Source organism: Babylonia areolata, chromosome 32, assembly GCF_041734735.1.
Source record: "Babylonia areolata isolate BAREFJ2019XMU chromosome 32, ASM4173473v1, whole genome shotgun sequence".
Lineage (NCBI taxonomy): Eukaryota > Metazoa > Mollusca > Gastropoda > Neogastropoda > Buccinidae > Babylonia > Babylonia areolata.
The window spans coordinates 2506892-2521009 of record NC_134907.1 but is presented as its reverse complement, the minus strand read 5'-3'; the positions used below and the strand labels follow the sequence as shown (position 1 = coordinate 2521009).

The 14118-nt window shown below is 42.9% G+C and overlaps 1 protein-coding gene across 2 annotated transcripts in view; it reads right to left on the bottom strand.

The window, feature by feature from the left end:
- The window catches only part of LOC143276562 (EGF-like domain-containing protein 2), a 31870-nt gene extending 19363 nt beyond the window's left edge, over positions 1-12507 (bottom strand). For both annotated transcript variants that reach the window (XM_076581146.1, XM_076581147.1), the window contains exons 1-2: positions 12360-12507; positions 4163-4264 (exon numbers count right to left, since the gene is read on the bottom strand). In XM_076581146.1, the coding sequence (XP_076437261.1) occupies positions 4163-4220 (58 nt within the window). In that variant the 5' untranslated portion in view covers positions 4221-4264; positions 12360-12507. The remainder of the gene's footprint in view (positions 1-4162; positions 4265-12359) is intronic.
- Between the last annotated feature and the right edge of the window lie 1611 nt (positions 12508-14118).

Genomic DNA, 14118 nt, shown 5'->3' with positions numbered 1-14118 from the left:
GAGGGGGGAGGGAGAGAGGAGAGAGAGAGAGGGAGAGAGAGAGGGGAGAGAGAGAGGGGAGGGAGAGAGAGAGGGAGAGAGAGGGGAGAGAGGGGGGGGAGAGAGGGAGAGAGAGGGGGAGAGAGAGAGGGAGGGAAGAGAGAGAGAGGGAGAGAGAGATGGAGAGAGGGGGGAGAGAGGGAGAGAGAGATGGAGAGGGAAAGAGAGAGAGGGGGAGAGAGAGGGAGAGAGAGGGGGAGAGAGAGAGGGAGGGAAAGAGAGAGAGAGGGGGGAGAGAGAGGGGAAGAGAGAGGGGGGAGACAGAGAGGGAGAGAGAGGGGGGAGAGAGAGAGGGAGAGAGAGAGATGGGGAAAGAGAGAGGAGGAGGGAGGGAGAGAGAGGGGGAGAGAGAGAAGGAGGGAAAGAGAGAGAGGGAGAGAGAGAGGGGGGAGAGAGAGATAGAGAGGGAGAGAGAGAGAGGGATGGAGAGAGAGAGGTGGGGAGAGAGAGAGAGGGAGAATTTGAATTTGAATGGTTTATTCAAATAGGCCATAGCTCCTCATGAAGAGGTATTTGAACAATAAACACAATTTGAGCATAAATGAAAACAAGACTATGAAACGACTATATCCCTAACTCTGAATGCCTTGTACAAGAACAGAGAGAGATTACGTATAACCTCAAGAGAGAGAGAGAGAGAGACAGAGAGAGAGAGAGAGAGAGAGAGAGAGAGAGAGAGAGAAACGAAAATGCGTTGCTTTTTTACTCACTTGTGTAAACAAAGTGAGTCTATGTTTTAACCCGGTGTTCGGTTGTCTGTGTGTGTGTGTGTGTCTGTGTGTCCGTGGTAAACTTTAACATTGACATTTTCTCTGCAAATACGTTGTCAGTTGACACCAAATTAGGCATTAAAATAGGAAACATTCAGTTCTTTCCAGTCATCTTGTTTAAAACAATATTGCACCTCTAGGATGGGCACAAAAAAATTAAAAATGAAGCCTAATTATATGCAAACTGCATTTACTGTTATATTTATATTTTTTGTATTCTCTAAACTTGGCACTTCGATCTGATATTCTGACCCAACAACAAGAGCAGTCATTATTATCATTTTTTGTTCAAACAGGAACTTCTTTTGCTAAGCATGGAAGTTTTATTTATTTTGCAAACGTTTTGGTGCAGATAGTAAAGAAGGGAAATTACTCTGTAATTAATGCTAGGGGAGTTAATTTGCTTTAAATTGATCTTTCTCATCTTAAACATTACATTTTGAAATTGTACTCAATACATAAAAAGCTTGTGTGTTTTACTCTCAGTGTACAGGGCTTTCACTATGTTCATTCGCCCAAGTGGTCTTTTTCGGAAAATACTAAAATCAATACGACGAGTGGACTTTACAGATCTGTTGGCTGAGCCCTGAAGGTCATGGGCAAAAATCAATTGCGTACACATATTTAGACACATTCAAAGCGCGTGCTCATATTCTTCGCGAACGCGAACGACGCCATTTTGTTTCAAGTTGTTGACCTGCCCGTTCAATCCGAAATTCAATGGACAATACACGATAACGTGTGATGAAAAGTTGGAGAAGGAGACCGTTAAATATTTTTTCAGAGAAAGATTTGTGAACGCCTCATCACTTACTGGATTATGCCCCAAACTGTCATAAAAATATCCACAGAATCAGTCGGAATTCACAGTTAAAAATTGTAAACCATGCGAGCTAATACCCTTGAACTGATAGATGAAACGGAAAAATTTCCAGTCTTGACTTTTCTCAAAATGAAGTCCTTTTCACTTCTTACGACGTTTAGAAGTACTTGTACTTGACTCTACATGTTATTAGTTTAACAAAATACTAAATTTTCATATCAACTTTAAAACTATAAAACTAGAATGAACATAAAAGTTGAAATTGAATCGACCGTGTCGTACTACATTCCCAGCTGGTTTTACTAAACTTGTTCATCTAACTAGATCTAGTGAAAACGGCTAAATGTTGCAGTGTGGTTGCGGCGATTGCCATTAAAAAGAATTTTTTATTGCCCTTAACGATTTTTTGAATGCCCAAGATACACCAGAATAATATAATTTAAACAGCGTTCTCACTGCGAATACCGCAATTGATTTATCGCCCTTTAAAAAAGTATGTTCAAATGTTAAATTTTAGAACGTCAGTTAAAGAGCCATGATAGTGTAATGGATAAGGCAGTTCCTTCTCACCCGAACACGCGGGGTTCGAATCTGGTTAGGACTTTTTTTTTCTTCTTTTTTTAAACGCGAAGCTTTATAATAACAAATACAGAACATATTTTAACGATTTTTGACTCACTTGTGTAAACAAGTGAGTCTATGTTTTAACCCGGTGTTCGCTTGTCTGTGTGTGTGTGTGTGTGTGTGTGTGTCTGTGTGTCCGTGGTAAACTTTAACATTGACATTTTCTCTGCAACTACATTGTCAGTTGACACCAAATTTGGCATAAAAATAGGAAAAATTCAGTTCTTTCCAGTCATCTTCTTTAAAACAATATTGCGCCTCTGGGATGGGCACAAAAAAATAAAGAATGAAGCCTAATTATATACAAACTGCATTTACTGTTATATTTATATTTTTTGTATTCTCTAAACTTGGCACTTTGATCTGATATTCTGACCCAACAGCTAGAGCAGTCATTATTATCATTTTTTGTTCAAACAGGAACTTCTTTTCCTAAGCATGGAAGTTTTAATTATATTGCAAACGTTTTGATGCAGATAGTAAAAAAGGGAAATTACTCTGTAATGCTAGTGGAGTTAATTTGCTTTAAACTGATCTTTCTCATCTTAAACATTACATTTTGAAACAAGAGAGGCAAGGCCTTCAAGACTCACTTGTGATGCACTTTTTTTTTTAAATCCAAGCTTTTTATGTATTGAGTATAATTTGAAAATTTAATGTTTAAGATGAGAAAGATCAGTTTAAAGCAAACTAAGTTCCCCAGCAGAGTAATTTCCCTTGTTTTGATGTCTCCACCAAAACGTTTGCATAAATAAAACTTCCATGCTTAGCAAAAGAAGTTCCTGTTTGAACAAAAAATGATAATAATGACAGATCTTTTTGTTGGGTCGAATATCAGATCAAAGTGCCAAGTTTAGAGAATACAAAAAATATGAATATAACAGTAAATGCATTATACTCAATACATAAAAAGCTTGGATTTTTTTAAAAGTGTATCACAAGTGAGTCTTGAAGGCCTTGCCTTTCTTGTTTTTTTTAAAGTGTATCACAAGTGAGTCTTGGAGGCCTTGCCTCTCTTGTTGTTTATGTGTTTGTTTTTTGTTTGTGTTTTTTTGTTTGTTGATTGGGAAGGGGGATGGGTGACCATAGTGGGTTGTGTTTCATTGTCTGATGAAATTTCTTTCCCTTTGTTCTTTGTTTTTCATCCTTCTGCCTGTTTTATTCTTCGTCTTGTAATGAAAACGAATACTAGAAAGTCGTTTGTGGGGTTTGTTGGTAATTAGGACTGATGTACCAACTTTTCCTTACAATCAAAGCCAAAAAGAATAACTGAAAGTCGTTAGGTGTTTTTTTTCGTAATAAGAAGGGCTGATATGCCATTTTTACCTTTACAATCTAAACCAGAAAGAATGATAGAAAGTCGACATGCATTTTCGGTCATAATCAGGACTGATATATCTTCGTCTTCTTCTTCTTCTTCAACGTTCGTGGGCTGCAACTCTCACGTTCACTCCAATGAACACGAGTGGGATTGTACGTGTAGGACCGTTTTTACCCCGCCATGTATGCAGCCATACTCCGTTTTCGGGGGTGTGCATGCTGGGTATGCTCTTGTTTCCATAAACATGGATTACAGGATCTTTAACGTGCGTATTTGATCTTCTGCTTGCGTATACACACGAAGGGGGTTCAGGCACTAAGCAGTTCTGCACATATGTTGACCTGGGAGATCGGAAAAATCTCCACCCTTTACCCACCAGACGCCGTTGCCGAGATTCGAACCCGGGTCCCTCAGATTGAAAGTCCAACGCTTTAACCATTCGGCTATTGCGCTTGTCGACTGATATATGGACTTTACCTTCACAATCAAGCAAAAAAGAATGACAGAAAGTCGTTCGGAGGGTTTGGTAATAAGGACTGATATACCAACTTACCTTTTCAATCAGAGCCAAAAATGTCGACTTACCTTGTACAACCACAGCCAGAAAGGGCAGGACCAGGCAGAGAGTTTGTCGTAACTCCATGGTAAATACATACACTTTGGTAGTTGTCGGAGGATCTGGTGATGCTGAAAAGATGGGGTTTATATTTTATCTATTTCTTCTTTTTTTCTTCACAGACACACACACACACACACACACACACACACACACACACACACACACACACACACACCACACACACACACACACACACATGTACATACACACACATACACACACACACACACACACACACACACACACACACACACACACACACACACCACACACACACACACACACACACACATGTACATACACACACATACACACACACACACACACACACCCACACACACACACACACACACACACACACACACACACACCACAACACACACACAAACACACACACACACACAACACACACACACACACACACACACACACACACACACACACACACACACACACACACACACACACACACACACACACACACACACACACACACACACACACACTTCACCCATTCACATTGTACAGAATTTCTACAACCAGCTTACTTTAAAACTTCCTTCAAACACCCCATTAGCATAAATCGTTCTCCATCAGTGAACACGATTATCAAAGTCATTACCGATCTGCTTCAGTAAACCGGAGTCACTGCTTCTCCACGCATCACTTAATTACCGGAGTAATTAATTAGGAGACACCGTGGCACAGTGGGCCAGGCGTTGGACTTCTTATCCAGCGTTCACCAGTGATCAGGGTTCGAAGCCCCGTTTTGACCTGGCGTTTTTGACGGGCGCAACGGCCGAGTGGTTAAAGCATTAGACTTTCAATCTGAGAGTCCCGGGTTCGAATCTCGGTAACGGCGCCTGGTGGGTAAAGGGTGGAGATTTTCCCCCGATCTCCCAGGTTCAACATATGTGCAGACCTGCTAGTACCTGAACCCTCTTCGTGTGAACACGCAAGCAGAAGATCAAACACGCACGTTAAAGATCCTGTAATCCATGTCAGCGTTCGGTGGTGGGTTATGGAAACAAGATTACACCCAGCGTGCACACCCCCGGAAACGGTGTTTGGCTGCCTACATGGTGGGGGGTAAATAAAACGGTCGTAGACGTAAAAGCCCACTCGTGTACATACGAGTGAACGTGGGAGTTGCAGCCCACGAACGAAGAAGAAGATGGTGTTGTGTCTTTGAGAAAGGCAGTTTACAACACCGATTTTCCCTCACTCCACCCAGTTATTATGGTACATAACTTCGGTTAATAATAATAATAATAATAATAATAATAATAATATATAATGATGCTAGTTATATAGCGCTAAATCTTGTGCAGAGACAAATCTAAACGCTTTCACACCAGTCATTCACACACATGCAAAAATCTAAAACTAAAGAAACTGAAGACAAGGAAGAGGTAGGGGAGGGAGGCTATCTTGTGAAGAGGTGGGTTTTAAGGCCAGACTTGAAAGAGCTGAGTGCGGAGACTTGACGAAGCGAAAGAGGAAGTTCATTCCAAATACAAGGTCCAGAGACAGAGAAAGAACAGCGTCCAACAGTCTAGTGTTTGAATCTGGGTATGCGTAAACAGAGTGGATCCGAAGCCGATCGTAGAGGGCGAGATGGAATGTAGAGGTGAAGGCAGCCACGAAGATAGGAAGGGGCAGATTTGTGAATACATTTATAACATAGAGTGCTGATCTTGTACTTTATTCTGTGTGAGACAGAGAGCCAGTGGAGATGTTGCAAAACAGGAGTGATGTGCTCAGATCTTTTCTTTCTGAGGACGAGTCGGACAGTAGAGTTTTGTATGCGGTTGGGGAAGGTTGGAACGGCGGAAGGAGAGGACTGGGTCCCGCCTTACTATGTCGTGCCTTGGACACAGTGGGTATGAATTCACTGCCCCAGTGGTCGTGAAAGGCTGTGGGATTCTTAAGAAAAATCAAAACTTGAACTTGACAGATATGACTGTGACCATCTTTGAAGTTACTGGGTAATTTTGTTGTTGTTAAAGGATATACCTCAAGTAAAATACAGTGTCCAAAATGTGTCTCTTAAACTATTATATAAAAGATTAGTTCTACTAATCTAACTGACTGGTTTATTTGTATTTGTATTTATTTTTATTACAACAGATTTCTCTGTGTGAAATTCGGGCTGCTCTCCCCAGGGAGAGCGCGTCGCTACACTACAGCGCCACCCATTTTTGGGTATTTTTTCCTGCGTGCAGTTTTATTTATTTTTCCTATCGAAGTGGATTTTTTTCTACAGAATTTTGCCAGGAACAACCCTTTTGTTGCCGTGGGTTCTTTTACGTGCGCTGAGTGTATGCTGCACACGGGACCTCGGTTTATCGTCTCATCAGAATGACAAGAGACAAATCGAATTCATGGTGATTTTTTTTATCCTCAATTCTGAGACCTACTTCAAGGAAAATTATACTGTGTTCTACAAAGCAGGGATACGAGAAATTACATGTAAAGTGTAATTCACTCTTTCAGTCAGATGTATGGCTTTAAAGGACGCGAAATGACTCAGACTATGTACGTGAACCGACGCTTGGTGATTCTGTCACCATCTTTCTTTTTTCTTTCTGTCTTTTTGTTGTTGGTTTGTTTGTTTAACTATGCGTACTTGGGGCCAGCTGGAGGATGCTGTGCTCTAGTGGCATAAAGACGTTTGAAAACAAGAGAACGCTGGCCATTAAGGAGAAGAGTGAGCGAAGGAAGCAGGGCTCAACTACTGGAGACGTTTTCCCTTGCAACACCTGTGGGAAGTGCTGCGCTTCCAGAATCGGCCTCTTCTCCCATATGAGGACACATACCGACAGATAAACCTGCCTGCCTACTCATCCGTCGGTCCGACGAGAGACTCCATCACTTTGGGCCAGCTATTAGGCATCGCCTACACTGAGCACGTCACGAAGACAGGGGTTCCGACAGAACAACATTTACCATGGCTAACATCGCTTCTCATTTACACAGGAATTGCCGCTGATGTAGGTCCCTGAATGTGGGGCATTAACCCTTTCACCGCCAGTCAATTTAGAGTACAAAATTCCCTTGTGGTGTAAACACAGAAAAGAACAGTGGCTAAGAGTAGCTGGGGATTCCCCCTGCGATGTATAGAAAATATGGCCTATCCTACCACCGAACATTAAGAGCAGTAGATTCATGGATAACAGACCAATGAATGGTCACCTTTCAGTGACATGGGTCCTCAACCACCCCTGTGCATAAATGGGAGCTTGGTGGTGAAAGGGTTAAAACAGGAAATGTAGCCCCAATTCATGCACAGATGATCTGGTAATGATTCATGACTTTTTTCTACCTCGAATTAACTCTTCCGTGAAAGTATACCAGGTGGGAGCAGCTCAGTGAAATCATGCGTAGACTAATGCTTCGATCATGAAAAGTGAATCTAATAGGTCTGTGTATTGATTTCGATTCGTACCTGGGTAAGCGGATAGTGTTAGGAGTAACTGTGTTAACGACCTGTCAATACCTTTTAGCTCAAGAAATTCGTCAGGATTCAAACAGAAAGTAAACTCAAAGTCTCTTCTCGAAGCAGATACCGTGAACGACTTTGTAAGCGTCCACGCCTTTGATAATAATAATTATTATTATATTTATATAGCGCTGAATCTTGTGCAGAGACAAATCAAAGCGCTTTCGCACCAGTCATTCAAACGCATGCATTACTCTAAAACTGGAGAGAGAGAGAGAAAAAAAAACAAGAAAAAAAAAACTGAAGACAAAGGAAGAGGCAGGGAAGGGAGGCTATTTTGGGAAGAGGTGGATTTTAAGGCCAGACTTGAAAGAGCTCAGTGTGGAGACCTGACGAAGTGAAAGAGGAAGTTCATTCCAATTACAAGGTCCATAGACAGAGAAAGAACAGCGGCCAACAGTCGAGTGTTTGAATCTGGGTATGCGTAAACAGTGGAATCTGATCGTAGAGTGCGAGATGGAGTGTAGAGGTGAAGGCAGCCAGCGAGATAGGAAGGGGCAGAGTTGTGAATACATTTATAACATAGAGTGCTGATCTTATACTTTATTCTGTGTGAGACAGGGAGCCAGTGGAGATGTTGCAAAATAGGAGTGATGTGCTCAGATCTTTTTTTTTTTTTCTGAGGACGATTCGGGCAGCAGAGTTTTGTATGCGCTGAAGGGACTGAATGGATGAAGCAGGCAAACCAGACAATAAAGAGTTACAGTAGTGATGGCTAAACAGAACGAGAGAAACAACAAGTCTAGATGTTGTGTCAGTGGACAGATATTTCCGGACGAACTGATGCGCCGCAATTGACAGTAGCAGGATTGACGTGTCTGACTGATAAATGTTTGCATGGACAGTGTGTTGTCAAGGACAACGCCCAGGTTCTTGACTGAACTGGAAAGAGGGATGGATGTACTGCCAAGTTTGATTGTGTCTGTGCACAAATTCCACCTTTAAGTTGTGGATGGGCGCTTACAGGGTGTTTTACCTTTCGCGGGACCCAGATTCCTGATGTAGTCTTACTATGAATTAGTGGAAGGCGTCACTCCCTGCGTTAGAATTCTCTCGTCAAACTCACGATACCATTGAGATTATCCTGCTTTCTTTCTTCTTCTTCGTTCGTGGGCTGCAATCCCACGTTCACTCGTATGTACACAGTGGACTTTTACATGTAGGACCGTTTTTACCCGGCCATGTGGGTAGCCATACTCCGTTTTTGGGGTTGTGCATGGTGGGTATGTTCTTGTTTCCATAACCCACCAAACACTATATATTACAATATCTTTAACGTGCGTATTTGATCTTGTGCTTGCGTATGCACACGAAGGGGGTTCAGGCACTAGCAGGTCTGCACATATGTTGACCTAGGAGATCAGAAAAATATCCGCCCTTTACCCACCAGGCGCCGTTACCGAGATTCGAACTCGGGACCCTCAGATTGAAAGTCAAACGCCTTAACCACTCAGCTATTGCGCCTGTCATTGAGATGATCCAATGCCGAGAGTTTAAACTAAGCTGGGGAAGATTTGTATTGCAGCATAGACTTCTATTGGCCGATATTGTCTTGGATGATTGAATGGCTCATGACAATCCTCGCCGAGCGAAGGCGTCAGTCTGGTGGTATCAGTAATGGCAGAGCTGTCAGTACCAGTATCAGTATCTGTATCAGTAGCTCAAGGAGGCGTCACTACGTTCGGTCAAATCCATATACGCTACACCACATCTGCCAAGCAGATGCCTGACCAGCAGCGTCACCCAACGTGCTTAGTCAGGCCTTGAGAAAATAAAATAAAATAAAATAAATAAAAAATAACAAAAATTAAAAGAAATGATAATTAAAAAATTATAAGATTATAAAAAATAGTAATAGATAAATACATAAAAATACTACTAATAATAATGATAATAATATTTAAAAGGCGCAAAATCTTGATTAAGTCAACTCAAGGCGCGCGCGCGCGCACACACACACACACACAAAAGAAAAAAACAAAGATGACAAATAAGCAAATAAATGTAAAACATGCAGGCACACGTTCACACACACACACACACACACACACACACACATGCATAACAGATATGTAACAAACATGCAGTTTCACAGATATGAAAGCACGATCAAATACACATAAACGTACACGAGCACCAACACACACACACACACACACACACACACACACACACACACACACACACACACACATTACCCTGCACCTCCCCCCCCCCCCCCCCCCTCACACCTCCCTCCTCCACACACTCATTTCTAGGCTGTCACAGAACGTATGTTGTAAACACAGCGAGATTTATCCACGATATCCTGGAAACAACGCAGGTAATAGACGCATCCCTGCATTACACAGATAATGAACTGCGATACACTTTATACACCAGGCATCCCAGCCAGGACGAATCACATCCAGCTTTTGGGATTTTCGAGATGCTCCGCTCTGGCCGACGGTACAGAAGTATAAGGAGGAAAACCAATCGCTTCGCCAATAGCTTTTTCCCCAAAGCAGTCAATGCTCTGTCTCTCGAACAAATCCAGTATGATCAACAGAATTGTGCAATCAACAACCATCTACCCGAAGATCTAGTCATCAGCCCCATACATATGTAATATGCAGCTTCTGTTCAAACGTGTGTGTGTGTGTGTGTGTGTGCATGTGTGTGTGTGTGTGTGTGTGTGTGTGTGTGTGTGTGTGTGTGTGCATGTGTGTGAGTATGCACAAGTTTTTATATTGATATGCACTTGTATGTATCCTAATTTCGACTGTATCTGTGTTTGTGTATGATTTTCGATTTATGTTCGTATATTGTTATGTGCTATCCCCCCCCCTCCCCCACCCACCCCTCCCCAATATTCCTTGTGACCCCGGTTCACTTGGTAATAAAGACACATTTTTCTTAAGGGATTTAAAACTGAAAATCAGTCGCGGCAACGAAATCTCACATCCATCGTGCGACGCGAGCTGTGAAGTAAGCGGCGACCGACACCCAGACGAGTTCGACACGAACTGATGCCCAGATAGCCAGCACGCACACTCAAACTATGATTCTGAAGCGGTGCTCTCTCATTTGGGAAGAACCGAGTGTCTAAGGACAGACCTATCAAACTGTGCAATCAGTTTCTTAAAAAAACAAAACGCTAGTTTCCGAAACGACACTGCGTCATACAATGATGCGACATTTCTATTCTTTATACAAATATCTAAATCTCATTATTGTCGTCAGTAGAGGGCTTAGTAGGTGGTGTCCTAAGTACGTTAAATCCGAACAGGCACCACTGAACACCGACCAAAGTGACTCAGCAAGCAGTGCAGGGTCTCGTCTGGTGTGTGGCCTCCTGGCGACCTAACATCGATGGTTCCCTATGGACTGCCGACGCTGACACTGTGACATACATATCCGGGTGTGGCCGTGTATGGGGGAATCTAAATGAGCGGCGTGGGAGTAATGCCACTGAAAAAGGTTCCGATGATGGGGCAGCACAATAATAATAATAATAATAATAATAATAAAGATACAACATTTAAAAAATCAAAATCTGCTCTGTCTTATTAAGCAATGCGACCCAAACCAGCAAGACAGGTTTTCATTATATCTTCTCTTCTTCTTCTCCTCTTCTTTCCAAAAGTGGGCTGGCTGTTTGCAAAACAGTTTATCTTTCGCAGCACAGTATCCACCCCAAATTTGGGGCGGGCGGGAGCAAGATTATGGGCTTGTACAAGGTAGTTTACAGCACACGGCATATTGCAAACGTACACTGCTCGTCCAGAACGCTTGATACTGAGCCAGAAAGCTGAGGGTGACGTCACTAAGCGGGGACTACGTCACAAAGCGAGGACTGCGTTACTTAGCGGGCTCTACGTCACAAAGCGAGAACTACGTAATTTAGTGGGGTACACGCGTGTATACGCACACAGAAGACCAAATACACACGTTAAAGATCCTGTGATCCATATCAGCGTTCGGTGGGTTATGGAAACAAGAACATACCCAGCATGCGCGCCCCGGAAAACGGAGTATGGCTGCCGGTCTGGCGGGGAAAGTAAACATTCGGTCATGTATGTAAAATTCAAATATCTCTGAAAATGAAAGGTATGGAAGAAGGAGAAGGAGGAGAAGAAGAAGGAGGAGGAGGAGGAGGAGAAGGAGAAGCAGACGAGGAAGAACCAGCCGCCTTTATGATGTAGTTAGATTCATGGACTGACAGCACACAAAAAAAAAAGAAGAAGAAGAAGATAAAATAAGATGGTAAAATGAATAAATAAATATAGAAAAAAACAAATAATGATAATAATAAAGATATGATGGAAATGCTCACCACACACACACACACACACACACACACACACACACACACATCTAATATCACTCAAAAGTGAAAATCCGTTCAATTAAAGAAAGAACACACACACACACACACACACACACACACACACACACACACACACACACACACACACACACACACGTATATAATCACTCAAAGTGAAAAGACGTTTATTTAAAGAAAGAACACACACACACACACACACACACACACACACACACGCGCGCGCGCGCGCGTCTAATATCACTCAAAGTGAAAAGACGTTTATTTAAAGAAAGAACACACACACACACACACACACACACACACACACACACACACACACACACCAGCTCACCTCAGCCCCAAATCAAGTGAGTCCCTCACAATCCAGTACCTGCATACGTGAGTGTATGCATCTAAGCGTACGACGAAAGGCGGTCCTCGGTTATTACGTCTTTCAAAAATGCAAGCGATGTCAACTGCGTGTGAAAATGTGTGACACACAGAAATGTGGACACACTCCTTTTTATTCCCGCCTTAATTTATCCACTCCGCCCCCCCCCCCCCCCCCCCCCCCCCCCCCGCCCCTCACCCCCTTTTCCCCTACCTTTACCTCCATTCTTCTCTCGCCCCCCTTCCCAACCTGTGATGACATTGATCAGTCAGAGAGAGGGGTGAGGGGGAAAGTGGTGGGGTGTGGAAAAGGGGGACGGAGGGCGGGGTGTGTGTGTGGGGGGGGGGGGGTAAGGGTTTCAGTTTCCATTTTCTCAAGGAGGCGTCACTGTGTTCAGGCAAATCCATACATGGCACGGTGCACCCCCACCCTGACAGACAGACAGACGCCTGAGCAGCGTATAGATGTATATATGCGTGTGCATGTGTGTGTGTGTGTGTGTGTGTGTGTGTGATCTTCAGTTTAACGTCTGTTCACTATATCTGTCATAGACAGATGTGTGTGTATGTGAGAGAGAGAGTGAGAGAGAGATCTTCAGTTTAACGTCTATTCACTACAAGTGTTATTAGACGGGGGGATGTGTGTGTGGAAGACTTTTTCACTGACGCAAGTGGGATTCGGGCTGAACGCGCTGCCTGCCTACCTGGGGCCGTATTCAAGACAAAACTCATTTTGCCTTCAGGCAAGTTATCTTTGACATGGTTGGGACCCCCTAGTACAGTTTTCCTTGAAGGATAAGTTATCTTCGTATTCAAGATACAGGCAGTTGCTCGTCTTTTTTTTTTCTTTGTCCTTTTTTTTTAATCCCGATGATTCCCGTCTGTGCATGCTCTCAGTTTCACTTCTCGTTGCACCACAGATCGGAACATTGTCGAGAGAGTTCGCAAAACACGTGCTATCCGTAAAGCACACCTGTTTTCCCTTTGAAAAAAAGAAAGAAAAATGCTGCAAAAGGATCTGCCATATCTATCTCTGCTTCGTGGGCAATCACCATTGGCAGGTAGTAAGGGTAAATTGCCTTGGGTTTGTAGACACATGTGTAGACTCTTGTGTTCATGATACTGGATATTGCTTACCCTCGGGCAGTTCGCCTTGCCTCAGGCAGATTACCCGCAGGTACACATTTACCCTCAGGCACGATGTTCTCTTGAAAACGGCCCGTGGTGGCTTACAGAAAAAAAAAAGTCAGCTTTGGGGAGTCTCACACTCAGGATACGTCGACTCGTGACAGTAACAGGTCAGGTTGTCATGTGATTTGTCTCCATGACATTCTGAGACTATTTTGTACATGACGGTTCAGTTGTTTGGGTTGTTGTTGTTGTTGCATTTGAGTCTTAGTTTGTCCACCTTACGTTTTGGCATGTCTATGTCTGCACACGGAAAAATGTTACATGTTGTTTTATTTTGCTGTTTATCCGTTTGTTTATTTAGCAGTTTTAGTCATTCGGGCACATGACAGCCATGATAGCGTATTGAGCACCCCAGCTCATGTTTCATGCACCGAGTGCTCAAATTAGCTGCACGAGATGATGAATTGAGCCTTTTTTGAAAATTGAAATATTCCGTTTTTATCTCTTGTTTTGCAAGTTACTGAAAAATAAGCCTTTGATCCATGATGTGGGCATACATATATTTTGTGTTCTTTATACCTACTTGCTGA